The sequence below is a fragment of the Myzus persicae genome, unplaced genomic scaffold (genome assembly GCF_001856785.1).
Source record: "Myzus persicae strain clone G006 unplaced genomic scaffold, MPER_G0061.0, whole genome shotgun sequence".
NCBI lineage: Eukaryota > Metazoa > Arthropoda > Insecta > Hemiptera > Aphididae > Myzus > Myzus persicae.
This window is the reverse complement of record NW_019102723.1, coordinates 383,795-407,952: the sequence shown is the minus strand read 5'-3', so window position 1 is coordinate 407,952 and position 24,158 is coordinate 383,795. Positions and strand designations below refer to the sequence as shown.

The window sequence follows — 24,158 nt, the reverse complement described above, 5'->3', positions numbered from 1 at the left end:
CTAAAATAATAATTAGGTATTCTTCTTTTCTGCCAAATACATGAAATTATAACAATTTATAAATACAAATGTTCATTCGTAACTAAATATATATTTCTTAGAACATTACAAACGGAGAAAACAATATATTACTATTTTTTTTTTATTAATAACATATTGTTAAAATTGTAGGAACATCCCCATTTGTCAATTAATATCTATCAAAATATAACTTTTTAATTTATGCTTATTGGAAGAGTATTAAGGGAAAACTAGTACAGTCAAATAGTCAATATTATTATTTTGATAATAAATTAAATAAAGATTAATTTTTATAAAAATTGTAGATTATTATTCACAGAAAATTATTTTGTCGACTAATCGCATATTTTAATGTTCAGGTTACATGATGATAACAAACAACATTTTAAAATTAGTAATTATAATAAATCTTTAATAAACTATGTTTTTAATTTATATAAGAAACTATACATGTACAATATTATAATGATTGTTATTATAGATAGACACATTTATACAGATGTAATGTATTATTGTTTATTATCATTGATGCATACGTATGCTCTTAATAATATTTATCTTAAATCTCCATTGAGAAACTAAAATTGTTTAAGTTAATTTGTAATTAGTAATAATTTAAATATACATATTTTTTTTAATTTTAATTAGTTTTGTTGAATTCTCCAAATGTAACACTCTACTTTAGATTCTTAGTTAATGCAATGAAACTATTAGTCTTACAACTGTGTTTTCCTCTCAGTGAGTAATTCCCGAGTACAATGTCTCCAAAAGTTTTATGTTACACGCGTCGTTTAATTAGAAACCAGTAAAATAATGTACTGTGGTTAAACACATTACACAAAATTATTGTTCTTGTTGTGTTAAACAAATGAGAAAAATATCTAAATTGAATGTAAAACGTCTATAAAGTCATTTAATACACTTTCAATGAATTGTATTTTTTTATTATCCTGCCAAAAAATATTTCTATCATATATTATTTCAATATTAATTAATTAATTGTTGATATATAATCAGAAAATAATATGATTTTCAAAACAATATAATATTCACTTATTCCATATTCAATAACAGAAATGACTGAATATACAGGTATAGTTCATCTAATGATTACTTTTGTTTATTTTTGGAAGTCTTTATAATGAATTCACGGTGGTGACAATTCTAGCTTATTCGGGTAGTCTTGACCCAACATACAAGTTTGTATTATTTAAATGTTATATAATATTGAATAAGTAACAGAATTACTAATGATAACACCATAAAATATAATATGATTAAGTAAATGTGAATAGAGAGAGTGGGTGAGTGTAATAGGGGCTGTGTTGTAAATGTGTATATAAAAGATAACATGCTAAAAAAGAAAATGATGGCAAAAAGAGAATTCTTAAGAGAATATATAATGAGAAGTACGAAGAAAATATATATGGGAAGGGCTCTAAAAACTGCAGGGAACGCAGACATAAAAGTATAATACTTTTCATAAACACATGATTAATATTTTAAGTTGTAACCAACCGTATAATGTGTTGAATTCATTTTTTTTGTATAACCATTGTCATTTTTATGTTTTTTTAAATTATATTCACGCATGCAATTAAATAATTGTATTAATAATAATTACGTATGTAATATTTATATATATTTTATGATATAGATAAAGTATATCACAGCCAGCAACTCGTATTGTAAAACAATGTAACTATAAATAAATCGTATAACTTTTACTGCTTAGATATCAATGTTAAATTACATTTTTACTCAAAATTATTAAACAGATAAAATAATAAATACTACCTACCCATAATAATATAATATGCCTATATTTATTATAGTTACCCACATATTATTTTATGAATCTTTTTTATTGCAATGAGTTTTTTGCATGAGTCATTGCATAATGAGAAACTCAATTTAATGAAAATGATTTTTAGTATAAATAATACATTATATTGTGAAAGAAGTGCATTTTGATTGTGTGTGTAGGTATTTGTGTAGTGTTTCGTTTGTCAAAAACTATTATGGTCATGATTATTATTTTTCGGCCAAAAATACAATATTTTCAACGTCGCATTTACACTGGGCCAAGAGAAGCGTTATTAAATCGAAAAGTTTGCTCATAAATATTAAAAATCGCATACAGGCCAACGAGGGTCGGATGGGATATCGCGGTCGCGGGGAAAGTCGCTTTTGTTTGGCGATCATGCACATACGCATAAAAGCGGTTTACGTCGTTTCTAACTTGGACCGCTTCGGTTGAAAAAAAAAAATAGAAAAAAGAAAAAAGAACGCTTCCTAAGCAAGAAAAACTGCCTTTACGCCAAAAAATAAATAAAAGCGCGAGGATGTGTGAGTGTATAATAATATGTTTCATGGTGTGCGCCCTGTATATTATATTATTCAGATACATATTATACAATGTAATATAAATATGCACTAGTACCAGTATTACCGCTGTCGTCTGCGAGTTGTTATTATATATGAATAAAATATTTATACGTTGCGCCATAGGTGAGTAGTTGAAGACGATGAATAATTTCCTCGCGAAATTCTGGCGAATCGTTTCCGCCGTTGAAATAAATAAAGCTGACATCAATTTATACTGTATACGCTGTTCATAATTTTCGCAATGAAAATGTAAAATGTTCATCACAAATGGTTAGACACCTACTACCTGTGTACACGTGAGCACTTCTAAATACCTACGCCGTGTCGGTTGAATAAAACCTTCGTCAACCCCACACAGACCTCGTTTGATAATATTCTTTACGATTGTTTATTTTGGCCCACCGAATTCGGGGCGCTCGTGAACCTCGCCCTCTTCCACTCGTCATCATTATAAACTATAATATATTTTTTCATACCAAAATAAAAAAATCCCAATGCATCAGCGCCCCTAACCTAACCCCTTGCATCGCCGATTGAACCGACAGCGTTAAACAGTGTATAGTGTGTCGTTAATTTTATATTTTTATTTTTTACCACCAGTCGTCTACTTTGTCGGACCCGTGGTCGTTCACGTTCGATTTAATTGTCCGAAATAAAACAATAGCCTTACAGCGAAATGATTAACGCAAGTTCTGAGAACAGTATTCGTCTTCTCTCATTATAAGGGCTTATATTCAATAGCGTGTCAACACCACACACGTAGTATAGAGAGAAAATGTTTAAAACTTTAATGCAGAAATTAATGTTTCATTGGTGGAATTTAAAAAGAATATTAATCTTTATTCCACGTAATTCATTAGAGATGTATTGATCGCGGGTGCTGTGCCGACCTTCGGTATAGCTACGTATGCCATATGTTAATAAAATATGACTGCGATACTTGACACACCGAGTATACTATTAACGCATAAATTAATATGGAATCCAGATTTAACCATAATATTTATATAGAATTTGCAGTAAGTATTTATTTGCATTTAATTAAATACAATTTATCGTTTTACAATACATGATAATATTATGTATATAAATATGTATTGATTTTATGTTTTGAATTCGAATTTTATGTCTCAAGAGAAAACACATATAATTTAAAAAAATAAATAAATAACTTATTTGACATGAAGTTGTTATATACTCGGTCAAATATTAATTAATTCTATATGTAATGAATATCGACGATAGTATAATCAAAAATTATCGAATGCGATGCATCGTTGGACAGGTATTGATGTTGATTACTAGTCGATAACCATCGTAAGTCGCAACCTTCAATTAATCCGAATAGTCTATTTCGTCGTTATATTTTTCATTTTTATTGCTATCGCTCTTGGAGCTCGTGTGCCTGCAGCATAATATAATATTGTAATCTATAGCTTTTGAGCCAAGAGCACTGTTATTGGATTTTCACTCGGTAAATCCTCCCGATACCGAAATATTATTACAGGTAGCTACTTCCCGGAGTGATGTTTATTTTTCCAATTTGATTTCGAAAAAACGATTGCCCTGAGATCTGGAACATTTCATCGGCATGATAGGGCACTACAAAATTCGGTTATAACATTATCAACGGAGCTGTCTGCCTATTGTGCGCAAGAATAATGGCTAGTAACAGTATACATTTCGAAATTATAATATAATTCAGCATTTCTTTTAACGTTCCTCGCCAACGTAAATGTATAAGTACAGAGTGCAGAACGTGTATATATATATATATATATATGGCCATGCGATATGTGTATATGGGTACATTGTACTCCAGCACATTGTACACAGTTGGTCAGTAAATGTACGGTACCTACTGATATAAATCTGTATTCCGTCGGTTTATCTGAGACCTGAGTACCTATAAAACACTTTATTCAGCTTCAATAAATGTTTACAGTACCTACCTACAATCAATAAATAACCATGGTGTAAAAATGTAAAATACATGTATTTTGTATACACGATGAGAATTTTTTTTTTAATTTAATAACAACCTAACCTTACCTTACCAAATAATAAAAACCATGATCGACTATTTGTCGTAAGGTATGTTATTATTTTTTTTTTTTTTTGAAGGAACCGAGCATATTCATTTTTATTGAGGGCTGATTTGTTTTTTTTTTTTTGACTTGGCACGGAGCGTCCATCGGTCAATGCTTATTCAAAATAATCATTTGACATTAAACTTTTTTTTGAACCCAAAATTATTAACACGCCGGTCATGTACGCTACTTGGATCCGATTTGCCAGCCAATACGTGACACGTCCTGTAAACCGAGTTTTGGTCAGAGCATAATAATATAGTGGAAATACTATAAAATGTTTAATATATTTGTTGTAATAACGAGTGAGTACAATTTACGACTATTTCCAGGAAAGTTATAACGCTATTCTCGTTTGTAATTATTATTAGGTCAGAGACAATTTTTAAAAGGAACTTACAGTCACCAAAGATTGATTTATACCCCAGTTTAGCTAGACTACTGTCAACTGTTTCAGTAAGCTCCGGTATTACTGTGGTCGTGGTGTTATGCAAACGTTTTCATGTACAGTTAAGTACGCAACACTAAAGGATAAGTTGTTGTGATATGGCATGGCGCCTTCTAGTTTTAGAAAATCCTTTTCAGCTGGATTCTCATTTTAAATATTTGATGTTAATAAATTACGTGAAGATAAGGAAATAAGTTTATGTACACTTTATGCACTAGACTTTCCATGAAACATATTCTTGGTATTCTATCAATTGCAATAGTGAGTAATTATGATGATTAAAACACAACGATTTCAGATGGATTAAAACCATAATTTATTGTTCACAGTATTCATTTTAATTTGAAAATAACTCCATAGTATTTTATAAATAATATTATATTATGCAATATTATGTGAACCATGAATATTTTTTAAAATCATGATATTTATTAGTTTTTAAAGTTTCAATAGTATTCACTTATCACGTGGACGTAATTTTTCATCGCGCGATAATTGTATTGACTTGTAATAATTGTCTTGAGTTTTGTTACTCTCATTTTTTAGAAACCATATACAGTATAGACTATCTTAATGTTATGATGCATTATATATTTTCTCGGTGTAGAGTAGTTAATCTATACAATTAGCTGGGCGTGTGGACTGCTCCATAGTTTTTAAATTCAATTTATATAAAATAATGTAGTACAACGTAGTATTTACCAAATTAACTTGGACATTTTAGTTCGTATTTTAAGTCAACTAATATAGTGACTTTTATAACTCGTCCAAATGGACAGGACGTGTTACTAGATCTTCGTTCATAAACATTAACTTTTATAAGTTAGAATCAAAATTAACAATTCTTTATCATTTTAGAATGTATATAGAAGTATTTAATAATGCTCTAATATATTTTTAATTTTTACTAATACTAAAATTTGGTTAGGTTTGGTTAGGTTAGGTGTCATTGCCATCACATCATGTCACGTTCGATCACTGTAGTGCATAATATTAGGATTAACCTAAATAACCTAATATGCATAGAAATAACACTACTGTGCACAGAAAATGGCCATCCCTTATATTATTATAAATGTTTAGTATTAACAAAAAGGTCTATCTGCTGCATATGGTCACCGGGTCACGTAATAAGAAAGTTGCTCGTTCTCATAATCACATGAACTAATAATGGTATAAAGTAAAACGTTTGGCTTTCTTCTATGACCTGTGTCACTCCAAAGGGGCCATAGGAACGGCCCATAAAGGACCCGTTCGCCAGGAACGAAATTAGCTGTGGAACAGTAGTCAACTCTTTGATTAAACCGCTATACATGTCGCTTTCCGATTGTCACGACAGTTTCATAATTTCATTAGTGCTCATGGCGTGCATACACCTGGCTAGCTTGTGAGTTGCCGATTTCGAGTGCAAAGGTGAATGCAAGACCACTATCAAGCCCTTTTACGAGTGAGTGTGCATCAACCAGGCTTATGAGTTGTTCGGTCCTGCGTGCAGTTAATAGCATCACGACTGCAGTAGTATACAGACGTTTTTTTTTTTGCTTTGAATTAATTATACTCAAATACACGCCACTTACTATCGTCCTGCGTTTATGCGTACTATGCCCAACCAAATTTGTTTTTCCTGATTATATCGATTAACACGGGGCATTTTCAGTTTTGACTTTTCAAAAGTACTGACTATATTCAGTTCGATATTATAAACTAACCTAACCTAACCTTTAAATTACATTATCGAAGCACTTTTCTTCTACTTTTCGTGCAGGTATGCAGACACAAACAAATTTAAAAACACACATAATTGTAAAATTAATGCATTCATCGCTTCTCTTAGAATCTAAAAATATATAAATTCCATTAGGTAACATAAATAAATGTTTCTCAATATTGTTTTTAATATATTTTTTTCTCATACAACACAAATATAATGAATTTCAAAACAGTAGGTATTTAAACATAAATAACTTTGGTAGGAATAAAATCTTTTCATTACTCCATAAAGCTTAAGGCACTGTAGAAATGTTTATTTGTTTTAACAAAAATAAAAAGTTGAAAAAATATCTATTCGATTTATGTAACGAGATTTTCTGTTAACTTAACTAAAATTACAAACATTTAAAGTCACCCCACAACTCAAGAGCTTACACTTTCACGAATCCCAACTCGCAATTTTAAATAAATAGTATATGAATGATATTATTAAGTAGATGGTTATAATTCAGTTTATTCTGGAAAAGTTTATGTCCCTTGTCCGTATGAAATGAAAATTATTCACAACTTATTTCTCACCAAAGTTTATCATGTAATAAAATAACCATATGAATAGTAAAAACTGTTTTAAATAAATGCATGTTCCTACTTCCTAGAATATTATTCTATCTAATTCAGTGAGTTTAATTTTCGAATATAGTATAAGTTTAACGGCATAATATTCAGTGCGACTAACTAGAACCAAGCAAATTATGTATAATTTCCGGTGGCCAAATGTGAGTCCATGCACCGTTTGTCCATCACACGTAGTGATTTAATTCATCGTGTTTAGTGAACATAATCTACAATTATGTTATCTGAAACGTTCTCATCCATATTTCATCCTTAACTGAAACACGAGGTGCCCGTTACCGGTAATTAAATTAGTGTATAACACTAAATCGCCAACTCGTATGCTTACTCTCGTCCAATAGCGTCAGCTATAACCCAATATTTATCGACGTTATAGAATTACCATTCGGTCGAAAATGTCACTGCCAAAAATCTGATATGTATGGAAATAAATAAAACATGCTTCGATAGGGCTATATATTATAATATATATGATATGTTCATAAACAATTATATTAAAACACAATCTTTCGTTTATACAGTACGAAAATATTTTGCAGTTTATAAAAACAAACTAAATGTTAAAAGTGCGTAAGTTAAAATTAAAGAAAAAAACATACTCTGATATATTTTAGGTTTTGAATTAATCATTGAATACAAAAAACGATGCTGCTGATGATTTGTATTTCAATTGACAATATACATTATGAAATTTGTTTGTACAATATTATTACTGTTAGTAATATTGTATGTTGAAAATATTTTTTTAAGAAACATTGCATTATACTAACCAGGGCTTGCAAACGTTATAATAACGTTATGATTATAACGTTATATTTGATTAAAAACGATTGAAATTTGTAAACGTAATTATAACGGAAAACGATAAACGTAAATAAATAAATAACACAAAACAAAACGTAACGTTTAACAAAATATATGATGTATCATTAAACAAAACATAACGCAAAACGGTATATATTGTATTCCATTAAACGAAATAATTAATTCCCAATTATTTAATAATACTTAGTAGTATTCAATTATTTATTCAATCCAAGAATTAATTTTATTCCGTATCCGGCCTATCCGGGAGATCCCGTATTAGATATTATTTTAAAACTTAATAAGAAGTTATTAATAGAATAAGTTAATTACCAATAGCTAATAATAGTGATGCTCTGATAATATTGTACTGTACTATCTGTACTACGGTCGAAATTTATACCACTCAAGTTATTCAACTATTGTGTTCGGTGTTCAGTTTGCTCAGATTTATTCACTCGTCAGTGTTTGTCTAATTGTTGTCAAATGTTTAATATTTATATTTTATACTAATATACTTATAGTTTTAACGTGCATACGTTTTCTTTATATTAGTTTTACCCATATAATTAAATAAATAAAATTAAACAATACCTACTTAAAACTCAGAATAGGGAAATTATGTCCCCCAAAAAAGGTCATAGTCGTATACTTTTAAATTGCGGCCTGTGTACTTTTAAAACAGGTATCTAAATACTTTTAAATTTTAAATAACGATAAACGCAAAAATTGTATAACGTTTTAATTCTGAATAACGATAAACACAAAAGTTGAATAACGTTTAAATTTTGAAAAACGATAAACTCAAAATTTGTATAACGTTTTGATTGTAAATAACGTAAAACAAAATTTATTTTTCAAATGCAAGCCCTGATACTAACTAATATATTTAATAATATCATAATATTAGGTACATCATATTTATCATAGTCATAAATGTATAAGCCAATTCCCCCATACGTATTACAACGGCATGGATATATTGTGAGATAAATAGTTTAAAATTAGTCTAAATATTTTGAAGATTACATCGTATATAAAGATTAATAATGTACAAGACGTCAAAAAACTAGTTAGAGAAAAAGTCTTGGTTTTTCATTTGAATTTGAAATTCAAATTACTATAAAAAACAAACTTGTACCTATGTCTTGTACCTATGTCTTTTCAATATTTTTAATTGTGATAAGAAAAACTCATTAAGAATCGTGTATACATTTTTGAATAAACATATTTTAAAATATTTTGATAGTTTGATAATTTCATATATAATGGCAATTTGAGTTTTTGTGTAATGTTTCAAGTTTCTACCATCATTATATTATACTTAATTCTACAAATTATAACCTAATCTTTAATTGTTTAAAAAGAAATTTTTATTTTAAATTTAAGTATTCAATTTCGATTATGTCTAGAAATAGATACTATAAATAATATCAAATATTTATTGGATATTTATTTTCAAGTATATACGGTTATTTGTTGTTCTTAATTACAACAAAAAATAAAAGTTTGTATTGCAAAAAACTGGTGTTGCGTAAATATTTCCGTTTTTCTGTTTTTTTTTTTTTTGGTTTTTCTTGATTATTTTTAAAATTGTATTGTATTCTTTACTTTATATTTACACAACTAGATCCAATTATGTACCAGAAACAACCATTAAAGTCGAAACATTTTGTTTTGCTCCAAGATATGATGGTGAACAAAACAACACACATCATTGTAAAACCAATAAGTCATTCATTGCTTTGCTCTTGATCTAAAATCAGTGGTTCAATAAAAATTAATAAATTACAATTGTATAACTTTCTTTAAATTTCAGTGTAGCCGACTTCATTTTTAATATAAAATATAAGGAATAAATTAATTTTAGTAAATTAAAAAAATGTATATTCCATTTTAGATTTTATAATAATATCTTTAATGATTTAATGAAACTAAACTGAACATAAGAATTTTAATTGGAAAATATTTACTCAATTAACAATAAATTAAAAATAAAGTAAAAATCTCTGATATAAACTATAGTAAACTGTGTTATGTATAATATCATATTTGTATGAATTTAGAAATTTCTATAATAACACATCTAATAATCTAATAAGCGAAGTATCAATACGAAATCATCACAACTAGCCCAACTAAAAGCCTCAGAGTTGGCATACAAAATTTATATTGTGAAAAGTTACAGATGGGTAGTATTAATTAAAGCCTGAGGCATACACAAAATGCTAACTACTCATCAACTTCGATGGAATACCATAGAATATTTTTATCTGACGAATTTGTTTCCTCTGAAAGTCAACCAGATATATGGTATAAACATGACCACAAATCGACGTACTCCAAACAACTGTACAGTTAACACTAATCGTTACAAGTTTATAACTTATAAATACAGAGGACATAATTGAAGCAATAAATATAACGAATCCTGATTCAAACGATAAGATGGACTTAAACTAAAAGTTGGGTTAGCACAATAAATAAAGTAACATATACCCATATAGAAAGAAACCAAACGCAACAACTCAATAAAGAACAACTTATTTGTCTCGCTCATGCTCAACTCAGGCCATGGCACCACCAAGTATAAATCGGAAACAAATCATACACAACGATGGCAACAAAGAGTTACACTGTACCAACACCTACAAAGACAAAAAAAAGATTTATATATTTAGAAAAAACCAGAAGAAGCTAAACAAATAAGTTTATTGATAACAAACAAGTGTATTTTGAACGAATCAAAATTTAATTTTAAAATAAAAACATATTTGCATCAAATCTCGAGGAATTTGAAAATAATTAAATTAATGTACAAATAAATTATATTATTGGATCATATATACGTGAAACGTGCAATGATAGTTGTAAACGAATAGATATCCAAATATGGCCAGCTATCACATCATTAAGCATGAATATTTGATTTACTCGATTATGTAGATTGTATTTAGTGTATGAGTAATTGATCACTGGATAATACATACACTATTTGAATATAGATATATGTCAAGAAAATACATAGGTATATAAATAAAAATGGAATTTAAAAAATCTAGACACCAGAAGCATTTTACACTAATTATTAATCAAATTAAAAAATTAAATTAAAGTTGGAGAAGAATTTAATATTTTCATAAAATAATTTGATATTGAACAGTGCATACCGATAAAACTGAACTAAAATGTATTTTATAATGCAATGTTTCTAGTAAAAACGACCTCAAATGGAAAAAATGTAAGCCTGCGATATAAATTAAAAATTAAGCTCTCGATAATTATAGAGCAATAGACTATAGTCAACTAAACGATTAAATAATAATTAAAAAGGAAAGAAAAAATCTATAATGTATAATAAAATTAAAGTAGAAAAACCTCATATTAAGATTACCCTCTAACAGTAACACAATAACAACTAATGCCCAAAGCATCCGGACTACTTGAATAAAATGAGATAGTTAAAAGAAAAAAAAAACAAATACAAGCACCTACGGACATAGATTGAACAAATAATAACCAATCATTATCAAATACATAATATATTAGGAAAAACAACATCTATCTACACAAATATTTTTAAAAGTATAAACAATAAGAAGAAAATGAAAAATGAAAAATGAAAAACGAAAACACAAAAAAAAGTAAATTTAAAGATATCAATACAAGAACTCATAAACTTTATAAAACGGAAAGTAACAATTTCAGGCGTCAAAGCCCAGATAATAAATCTTTTATACTTACTTCTAAAAAATCATATGTGAACGATATGGAATGTATATTCAACCTTTACAACAATTTAGTGCAAAAACGGCTCATATTAAAACAATGAAAACAATGATAATTTTAACCGATTCAAACCAATAAGAACAGTTATCTTTAATGTTTTCATAAAATAATCATATTATTTAATTCTTCTTCGTCTAGTGCTAACTGATAAAGTTGGTAGTATTTATTATTTAATTATTAAAAAAATTGACACTTACCTTTTAGATGAACAAATTTACAAATCTTTTTTTTTTTTAAGTGAAATTATATTTTATAATGCCCAATACCCTAAAATAGTGACTCCACTGCTAAGTATTGTCATAAGTCACTAGGGTTGGCGGTTTAATGGCCAATTTCAATTGAACGGTTGCATAGAGTATAGGTATCTAGGGAGTAGAAAAACAATGTAAACTATTATAAGAACCTATTATAAGTGTATAATAGTAATATGGCTGGGTAGTAAGATTTTCACTGTTAGTACGCTTTGAAAAAAAAATCAGTTTTCTAAATTGTTGACAACGAAAAAATGTAAATGTTTAACAGTATACTATGTAACTAAATAAACGGAGGTAATTATTGATATACAACTTATATTAATATGCAAAAGAAATAATAATGTTAATAATATTATACTTATACTAATTAATTAGTTTCATATTGGTAGCGTCATTAATGTGTTCTAGCAAAATAAAAATATAACATTATGAATTATTTTTAAAACATGTTTACATAATTCCTATCCTTACATATTGTAAATGTTTCATTATATAAATTAAAAAAATGAACATAATAAGTATTTATTTATAAAATGGGACAATAATAATACGACGGCTTTAGGTGATTTTTGATTTTGTAGACATTATTTAAAAAAACAATTTATTGATAAAATATTCCCTGTATAGTCAATAGCAATTATTTAATTTAAAACTGAAATATTTATACCTAGTTAAACAATATAAAGAATTGTAAAAATACATATTTTTTTTAAATATAAGCTGGAAGTGTAAGATGAATGATGATTGACATCTTCGCAATAGATTACACGATTATCCCATGTAAACATACGCGAAACTATTTTATTATATTATAAACACCAGTACCGTTTAAATAACATCAGTTATTGAGTATTTCTAAAATGATGTTAGTAGGCAGTTACATGTATAAATTAAATGAGTACCTGTTTGTAACGATACAAAAAATAATCAAAAATAATGATAACATATTATGTCAAAATTAGAAAGTGTACAAAATAAAATTTAAGTCAAAATAAATAATAATGTAACGAAAACATGAAATAATAATATTTAATATATACATACATAATAATTAAATATTCTGATTTTAAACATAATTCCACAACACTTCGAAAGTTTTGTTTATTTTTATAATATATGTTTCAAATACAGAAATATATTTTATAGTGCCATAATTGTTCATAAGAAGTAAGATAAAATTTATGATCTTAATTTTATATAATTCCGTATTTGCAATTAAATTATAATTATAATACAGTTTCTCTAAATCTTTTACTTGATTAATGGGAATTCTTAAAATATTTGACGCTCACTAGGTATGTCCCATTATGCGTAATACATTCTGCGTAATTTAACGCGAAAAGGTTGATTAAAAATAAATAATGCTATACAAGAAAGAGGAGGTACTGGGTGCACAGCAAAATTAATAAGTTAATGTAAGAGTATCTTCTTTAACATACAAAATTAATTAAAGGTTATGTATGAAACATTTAAAGATAATTTAACTTTAAATACCTAGGTACCTACGGAATCAATGTATCACTACTATTGTTTCTTCTTACACATTTTATGGTATACAAGTGATAAAGTATTAAATATAACTAACACTTTCACCGTTATTTTCTAATCCAAATTCGGTCAGATGAATATAAAAATTAAATTGTCTGTCTCAAATATATCAATATTTTATCGTGAAAAATAACAATTGTGATTCATCACAAATCAATGTTAAAACTGAATGTGCTTACAAAATCACAGACCTATCCGATTGTTTTCATGCTAGAATTTTGTAGTATACAGAAGTAGGGTACAAAGCTGTAATACGAGCTTAATAATGGTTGACTTAAGTTTTCATGTCTTAAAAAACGAATAGTACATCCTCCGAAATGTATCAACAATAAAAAACATAACATTTTTAGAGATTTTATACTACAATATTTTTGGTAGTATGATGTCAGTCAGATCATTACCAAGATTATTTTTGTTAGCTGAATTTTATAAATTATATTTGGCCTACATAATATATTTGGTTGTGGTATTTTGTTGAGATTATCATCATTTTCTGGAAAACTTCATAAAAAATAAATATGCTATTATTTAAATACCTATATGTAAAAATGCCAACGATCACGTCATCGAGGTTTTCTTCTTTAGTATAAACAAAAATATGTTCATATATTATATATGCTAATAAATCAATAAAATAGTTTTATTATTTAATTATCATATTTTCCAAAAAACTTAAGTATTCCTATAGTTAGTATATACATATTTTGATATTTATATTTATAATTATATACTTTTGAAAGTATTCTTGTACATTATCAGTAGATTCCATGAGAATTTTCTCAAAGAATAAGAATTTTCATTATATTTAACTTTATTTGAATACATTTTTCTTGCCAATTAATTTCTCACAGACCAAAATATACAATTTTTAATTTTAATATAATTTTTTAGGTAGCAGGAGTAGCATAAATAAACGAATTTTGTTTTGTCTTACTCATATATGTCTTATATGAAGCAAGGATACCCATTATTACCTACCTAGGTATTCAATATTTCAATGCGGTCACAATAAGTCACATTAAGTGTATATCACGTTATAATACATTTTCTTATTAAACTTATAGTAATTCCAAAATTAAATTTATACTAGAAGATAATGTACCTCTGGAACAGAAGTGCCTACCTACATAATTTACTATCAGTAAATTAATTAATAGATTTAGTCATATTAAACAATATAACTGGCCTGTGCCGTAAGCTAATTAATTATTATTTAGATTTATAAATGCACAGTGCATACCCTATTTTGAGTAAATTATAACAATAATAAAATATGTACATGGGGTATAATAATAAGTACGAATGAATATGCACAGAATTCATGCATATTAATATTCTGGAAATATCAATATTTCAATTTTGAATTACGTCTAGCTACCTAATCTTATACAGCTTCTACCTAATTTGTTTATAATATAACTCAACACAAATACTACTCCTTCAAATGTTGGTTTCTATCCATAAACTTAAAAAAAAAGTGTTATCTTCGTAACATTAAAAAGAGTGGTTTTCATTTAAAAAAAATCAATTTATATCGCTATAATAGGACACTCTTATAATCTATATATATAAAAGTAAGTCTTAGCAATATGATCTTTAAGAATTCTTAAAAATTCCAAAAATTAGAATTTGAATAACTAATTATCAAAAGAAAAAATGGAAGTGATTAAGTTTGATCAATTACTCTGAATAAAGTAAAAATAATTACTTGCTGATCAGTGATCACACACACATAAATCATACTATAAAACCATTTTATTACAAATAATTTTTTTGTTCAATTAATTTTTGGTGTAATAAATAAGTTATATAAAATACATTTAAGAGATTTCGAACATTTTAATTAACAAAAGTCTGAGAGAAATCTGGACTTCAGTAATAAAAAACAACCTTTCAATATAATAAATTGTTAAGGAAATTACTTTTTATTATTTTGCTAATGTATATAAATCGAATTTGGAACAAGTAGCTTATAATAAGTGTTACTAACTTTAAGCACTAAATATCTAATAATGATAATTTTCTAATAAAGTAATTACTACTTTTTAATATTTTTTAAAAACTACCTGAGTTTGATCTTAATTTTATTTATGACAGTAAGTAGTTCAAATTTCGATTGAGATGTTGTTTTATATCGGAAGACACATTTAAATTTGAAAAAATTCTCTGATCTTCAACTTTGATAAAGTTTCTGGTAATAAATTGTATTTTAAGTGTTAGTAAATTGGGAAATCGAAGTAAACTATCCCTGATACTTTCAAAATTATCGGTAAAAACAAAAAAACTAAGAAAAGGTGAAAAGGTAGACGTTTTTACACAAATCCTTGTTTAGATAAAATCGATTTCGAATGTGTATTTTTTTGTGTCTCATTTAAAGTAGAAAAAAAAGCTTCAATGTTTAACATTGAGTGTTTAAAGTATTTTCGATAAAAAAATTAGATCTGGTTACACTGAGTATAAATTAAAAAATATCCAGTCCTTTCAAAAACAATCAAGTAACACTCTAAAAAAATATAAAAAATACAGACAAAGTGAAATAATTATGCACCGATTAACAACAATAAGTACAGCACGACAGTGAGTAATCAAGTTTTATTTATGTATAGGTATAATATTTATTTCAATCCCGAAAATCAATACATTCATCAAAGTGCTCAAAGTCTGAAATGTATACATGATTTTTAGTGATTTTCAGTAATAATAATATATCATTTTATAGCAGTTGAGTTGATATCCAACACGAATGATAGTCCAACAATCGTCTCCAAACAGTTGTTGGGCGGTTGCCATTGATTTATCCGTTTAGCTTCACGCCGTCCGTTTTCTTGTTACGAGTAATTGCTTTTTTCCGACTTCCTTTTCTTGCTTTTTTTTCTAATAGAACCCAATCCCAGTCATTTCATATATATATATATATACACACACCCCCTGTGAAATCCTATCTCTGAAAAGCGCGTATTCGTGTCCCTCCAGAGAATACACTGTTTAGGTGAAAAAGAAGCTCGTTTTCATTTCGCTTCGGATGCGTAAAAGAAAATGATTTGCAATGCCTTATATGTCTGTTACCCTCGTACTCGTTTCATTTCTCCAGGGATAACGATGTTTAAAAACTTCGCCGCGACGACAAATTACCGAAAACTAATTAGATAACGCACAATAATTATAATGGGACTTTTTCGGTCATTATCGTTTTAATAACAAAACAATCGTTCTTATTGTGAATTCCCATCTGTAGTCTCACTTCAAAACACAAAAACTCAACGCTCGTGCCCAATTATTATAATATGATAATAATAATATGTTTTGTGGTAAGAATTGTGCAGGTCGCACCCGCTTACATTATACATAAACATTTCACCATTTATCTTACTTATAGCTATATTTGATTTAATTTCTCTGCCGTACCTACTATATAATAATATCTGAGTAGGCTTAGTTTAGAAAATCAATGATGCCCCAAATAAAACAACTTGAACTATACCCACATGCCATATACAGACCCAATATTATCTCATTGTTCCAATAATTCTAATCAGATCAACAATGCTAAAATAATAGCCAACAATTATAATCGGTTATAGAATACGGTGTTGTTTATTTTTCTAGTCTAACATTTTTAGGTTTGTAAAATGGCTACATCAAAATTATATCATATACATATATCTCTGTATACGCAATCGAATTTTTGATAAAATAATGAAAACTTCAGAGAAAAAATATAATTACATATATGCATATCGTAAACATGTCATTACAATATTCTTCCCGATAAAGCTTTTTTATAGCATAGTTCATGTTCACTCTATTTTTTAGTCATATATAAGTCCTTAAATAGGTGACGTAATATAATATTATAATCATTGTATATTTACTACAATAACATCAGCACTCTCTTTAATGGATTAATACAGACACAAAGTTAAGTATATAATGTTTTACGTTATCATGTTATATACTTTGTTTGTTGTTCTTATATATCAATTATCTCTCTATTTATAATGCACCTACATTAAAATAATGGTTATACCTATGCCCATTGAACTACTTTATGCGAGTCTCAAAACACACACTCGTGACTTTATAAAAACTGAATGGAGTTCGTTTTTATTGCTGGTAAATACGCTTAGAAGTTTTCAACTTTTTATTTTTAGATTCTTAAATGCTAATTTTTACCATCAAAACTTCTAAGTTTAGTAATCCCTTGTTTTAAAACAAAAATAATACTAATGTATACCTAGATGTCATTCGGAAATAAACGTGTTAAAATTGTAGTACTCTTACTACCACTACACAATTGCGTATGCATCTGAAATAAAACGTACCTACACAATAGTTATAGTATAAAATATGGTATTTTCTAATGTAAATATTGTCTGTGACTAAGTATACATAATAGATTAAAATTATAATTTTTTTTAATCAATAAATAATACTTTTACAACCGTTGAAAACCCATTTGTTTTGTATTTTCCCGTAGATATAATTTATATTATAATAATGGTTATAACATAATTAACATCAGAAATGTACAAACTTTTTAGTGTTATAAAATGTGTTTAATTTTTTTATACATCTTTGAACAAAAGACATATGGTATGTGGTCATTATAATGTTATGATATACTTGATTATACTTGATTTTCTTGTTGGTGGGGGGGGGGGTAGAGCTGGAAGGGCCTCCCGAGAGATTTAAAACAAATATAATTGTTTTTAATAGGTATTCTAAAAATTTTGAAGGATATAAATAATATTATAAGGTGATGGGTGGTCTGGTTAACATACAATTATTCGGCTCTTTCCCTTCACTGTACACCAAAAAAAATGGCCTATGTACACTAGTCATAGAAATAAATTATTATGTTCCAGATATTTTATAGAATTAATTACTTTTAAAATAATTGCTACTAAACGGTCGTAAATTGAAAAGTTTAACTAATTAAAAATATTACTTTCTTATACATTTTTTTAAATTTATTATAACTCAGTCATCATGATCTTGTTTATCCTCCTACTTTTTTCCGTAGCAGACTTTAGTTTGGGAAAATAAAGATTTATGATAACAAAGTATTTTTGTTCATAACGCTTTCCAGATATAGTTCATTGTTGTCCGTGCCATTGCCACTGAAACATTTGGATGCGCAGTAGTTTTATTGCATGTTTGATAAAGTTGCGAATTGCTATACAACAACTTGTACGCGTATTGTTCGATAAATAATATTATAATATTATATACCATGCATGAAAAACTTACAGCTAATGTAAGGGATTTTCTAAAAAATCGTTTCATTAACAAAAACAAATAAATTATTTTTCACTGTATACCTACAATTTTTAAATTCTACAATCTTGTTACAAAATATTATATAATATTGTAGTATAAAATATAAATCATAGTTAACACAGATCGTCGACATTAATCTCTGTTATGTATCATACTAGAATTATTGTATTCGTAATTTTCAATTCCACTGACGCAAACCTGGGCAAATTAATTATCATTTTTAATTGAGTTAAGTTAAGTTGAAAGAAAAAATTTCAAAAAGTTTATAGTTAATAATTATCTTAATTTGTTTTTAACTCAGTTAAGTTAAGAGTTATATGGAAACTTACAATATTAACTTATTAACTTATGGTATGTCAAGTTATTATCATTTTTTAAATGCATAAATAGCCAGTAATATGGTTTGAAATGATAAAAATTAAATGATATGCAATATGAGTCATAAAAAACAATTGTGTTATATTTATTATTTAATTATTTATAAATAATTAACTGAACTTAGATTGTATTAATGTAACTCCTTATTTATTGAGTATAAACTCAATAAATTAGGAATTACTTTTATATCAATAAAAGTCAAGCTAAAAAATAAGTTACTACAAATTAAATTATAAAATATTAAAATTAACTGATCCTTAAACTTAACTTTTTAATTCGGTTATGTCCAGGCTTGTATTGGCGTACGATTTACCTCCTGGTTTGTCGGCCGTAAATTATTTGAGTGTTTCACGCTAATGAAAATGAAATTATTTAAAAATTTAAATAAACAAATTAATAAAAAATTGAATGTGCAAAATAATTAATTGCGACGTATTGGTGCAATGAAACATATTAAATTGCTCAAAAGCATCTATATCGTGCCTGCCAATATCTCAATAGTTACTGTTACTATACTATAGAATTTATCGTTTATTAAAACGTACACTTAATAATATCATGACAGTAGGCCGTCCTATCAGAGGACATTTCCACATCACTTAGAAATTCCCCGGAGTCAACTAAATCAACAGTTGACTTCATCGTCGTGTCGAAACTAATAAATAAATTGTAAAACTAATTATTTTACACGATGTATAATCTTTTGTTGTACTAGTTTATTACATATATATATATATATTGTAAATATGTTTTGTAAATCCCAATGGCCTTTACTGCCGCCTAGGGTTGAAAAAAAAATTATACGATATAATAAATCGATCACAAACAACTGTGTTGTTTTAAAATTAATCACATAACTTGGAAATAAGCATCTTCAATTATAGCCGATTATTGAATCATTTCGAGCTCTCTGTGTACATTATGTGGACTAATTAATTAAGTTGAAATTCAATTGCGGCCGATGAATAATAAAGGTCAAATGAATCAAATTCAATTTCATAACACTCCTTTGGAAAAGTTTCTTGGTAACATTTTGTTACACACAGACGAGAAATCATATTTCCGTAGGTGGGTGTATATAGACATGACGTTAAAGCTATCATGACTGATGGAATATCTGATCCTTTATTCAATTAGTTTTCAACAATGTACCCGAGCAACGCTGCAATTGCAATATTATTGTTATTGATATTGTATCATATCGTGTGGTTTTCTTTAACAAGTCTGACCGTCCAGTTGAGTTTTATCTGTAAAACTCTCAGCAAATCTTTGGACTCGACGTATGTTCAGAGTTGAAGTGACTTCCATTAATTTTACACTACAATACCTACCTATCTATAATTGAATTTGATTCGTGGCGTAGGTTTGTAATTTATACCTACTCGTATGTACGTTAAGGATTATATTATTACGCGTGACTACAGCTGTGTGATATCAACAAACTTTAATTTCGCATTGTTTGTCCACTCGGTGCATTCTGGTATTTTATGTTTACTATTTTGATCCATTTCAGATGAATCGCATGTTCCATAACGATTTCGTGGCATACGCGTACCAAAAATAGTACTTTCAATTAAAAATTAGAATAATTTAGTATTGCCGTAATAATTCAATTTTATTATAACTACCTATACGCCTATGTATACAAAAAACCTAAAATATTATACTGAAAAATATTAAACAACTTTACCATTACAGTTTTCCCTCAATATTTGGGATATTTTTTACCTTATACTGTGTTTAAAATACGTCAAATAATTTTGGTGCGTCAATATTTATTAGGATTTATGGCCGCAATTGTAATTTATGATAATACACACTTTATCTTATGTCCGTTTCAAAAAATATCCAAAAAAAATATATTCTGAAATAAAACACTCATTTTATGTCATTATTATTCTATTATTTTGGCACGCTTTAAAAACCATAGAATAAATTGAAAAAAGTTTTATAAAGATGTTGCTAAATATTAAGTGTTTTAAAAATCTAAATTTTAAATGAGATTCGTTCTGAGGGAAATGGACATTGGACGAAGTTTTTGGCAATTTAAACATAGTACAATGCCGTTGCTTAAAATGACAGTGGGCTAAAAAAACAAAGTTTTCGTTTACATTGAATTCAAAATGATCTCACAATGATTAGTAAAAATGTTAAATATACAATGATAAAGTATATTTTGTAATAATTATCATACTGTACTGAATGCATCGGATACTCCACATTTCGGAACGTATTTAATGTTTATTAAGTATCATTAAATTGTATACAATATTCATTGTATTTGTTTTGTAAGTAGTACCGAAATATGCTTTGTATAATTTTCTTTTATCAAGTTTTTAAAAACCAAAGAACATTGAAAATAATTAATCATTGAAATCATGGATCAAAATAATGGTTTTTTTATTGAAGAGCTATTAAAAATGATTACCATACATTATGCTTAATTAAGGTTTAATTATTAAAATAGGTGCCGAAAGCTTATTTATATTCAAGTTGTTAAATTGTTTTCATGAAGTATGCACATTCAAATAGGTATTCAAATTTGTACATTTTACATGTGTGTTGTTACTTATTAAATACAATCCATATTGTATTATTCCTTATTCTACGGTTACACCACGCGTGGTAAAATCAGGCATATTTTACAACTCTGATGATCATTATTATGTAATTGTATTATACGCAATATAGATATTTGCAAACGTAATAGTTATTTATACTGCACGGTACAATATTATAATATTCGTCATATAATATAATGTTATTAATCACTTGTCAAAAATCTTACCAAATTCGTAACAAATGCAACGAAATTGGATTACAGACCTCAAATGCTGATATTGTGTCATTGATTTAACATAAATTAATGTCAGTTGAAATGTGCGATGAATTTTACTACCCACCTTTGATAATCTAATGCACACCTATTAAAATAAAATCAAACCATGCTGACTGATGTTGGTATATCACGAATGATTGACTGCGTTTAATGCCTATACAGCTTTATAATATTATATATTATATTAGTTCCTCAAACTCCTGACACTTGGCGTGTATATCCGGATGGATTAAATTATAAATAACGTGATTTAAAAAATCTACTTAACTAAACCTAATATTAATCTATATCGTATCTCATAACCGTGTGATTTATTCTATATTCAAACGATATAACAATAGTTAGTAAAGTTGGTGGCTATTTATTTTTAATTCATCAAATCAGTTTCAAAACAAATATATTAAATTTAAAAATTATTATTGTTTTATCATTGAATTCAAGTATATGAATTGCTTAACATATCATATTATATAATAATTAGTAATACCCATTGTTTAACCATTTCATGGAACAACTTATGCATTAAGTTGTTAAACTCAAAATGTCAATTAAAACTCCGTGTCATGCATACATACAGATGACAGATCCAAGTAAAAATTCGTTTAATGCTTTCAAGTCCAAGTACAATATTCCATATAATATATATTTATTGATAATTTATTTCATATTTCATATTAACATAATTAAATTACTTATAATTTATAACGTGATTAGCGTTCAATTCTAATTAAACAATGTACAATGCAGTTGAGACAACCGATAATAGAATACAAACAATTATTTAATCATAAAAATAAGTCCATTAACTCATTAAATTTAGGTAGCCTACTTCTAAATTAAATTTGTATTATCAAAATAAGGATAAACTGTAAAAAAAAAAAAAAAACAAGAGCAATTTACTAAAAAATATCTTACTCGTCAATTGTCGCCGTTGTCATTCATCGATATCATCTGGTAACCATCTACTGAGCCGAATTCCCAGAAGCATTTATTGTCATGGATTATGTGTAGCGCATCTCTCCGCCTTAAAGTCACATCCGCCCGTTAAGACTACACTTTAACGGGCCTGAGAGAGTGGAAAAAAGAGCTCAGCGTGGAACAAACCTCCTTCCTACTGATTTCTTTCTCTCTCCTTCGACCGTATCAACAAAAAGACTTTCATCTCTCCTCCTCAGACCCCTGCCACAGCCCTTTCCGTGGATCTTAAGTGTACATCATGAACAAATGGCTGCTGGATTTAAGCTCATGTCTGCTTGCTGTAAATCAATGTTGCATTGTCCCCGTTTATCTCTTTTTATTATTATTATTATTTTATTTGCTATTATTATTATTATTATTATTATTATTATTATTATTATTATTATTATTATTATTATTATTTTATTTTATTCATGTGAAATCGTATTTTTTTAGGTTTTTTAAATCTCAACTCCAATCAGCACCTCAAGTCACCGTCCAACTACGGTCTCATGGACCAAATAGCAGCCCTGCACTGGATACAGGAAAATATAGCAGTATTTGGTGGCGACCCTAGTAACGTGACATTAATGGGTCACGGTACAGGAGCCGCTTGCGTCGGTTTCTTGATGGCATCGTCTGCGGTACCAGATGGTAAGGGTCCAAAAAAAAAATTCTTATTTGAGCCTAGTAAAAACGATTTGTACAGCGTATTATGAAGGTCCAATTTAGTGCTGTGATCGATTAGCGGTAATTTATAGAACTCAGTATTTTAATCGTTTCGGTTGTCACTTGTCACAAGGTCCACCTCAATATCTATAACACAAACAATTATTATTTATTTCAATATTTATTTTTATGATACATTTAAAAAATAATTTCTACACATTTAAATTATTAACTTATAAAGTAGGATGAATATTATATTGAATATTTATTTGATTAATACAAGGATGATATACAATTATTTACAGTTCTTAATATTGATCATTCAATATGTGTATATTTTTTTATGATTA

General features: G+C 27.5%; 1 protein-coding gene across 1 annotated transcript in view; it reads left to right on the top strand.

The window, feature by feature from the left end:
* Window positions 1-24,158, top strand: part of LOC111033002 (neuroligin-4, X-linked-like) — a 318,532-nt gene that overhangs the window by 187,332 nt on the left and 107,042 nt on the right. Inside the window, exon 4 of the mRNA XM_022313528.1 lies at window positions 23,596-23,793. Coding sequence (XP_022169220.1) covers window positions 23,596-23,793 — 198 coding nt within the window. The remainder of the gene's footprint in view (window positions 1-23,595; window positions 23,794-24,158) is intronic.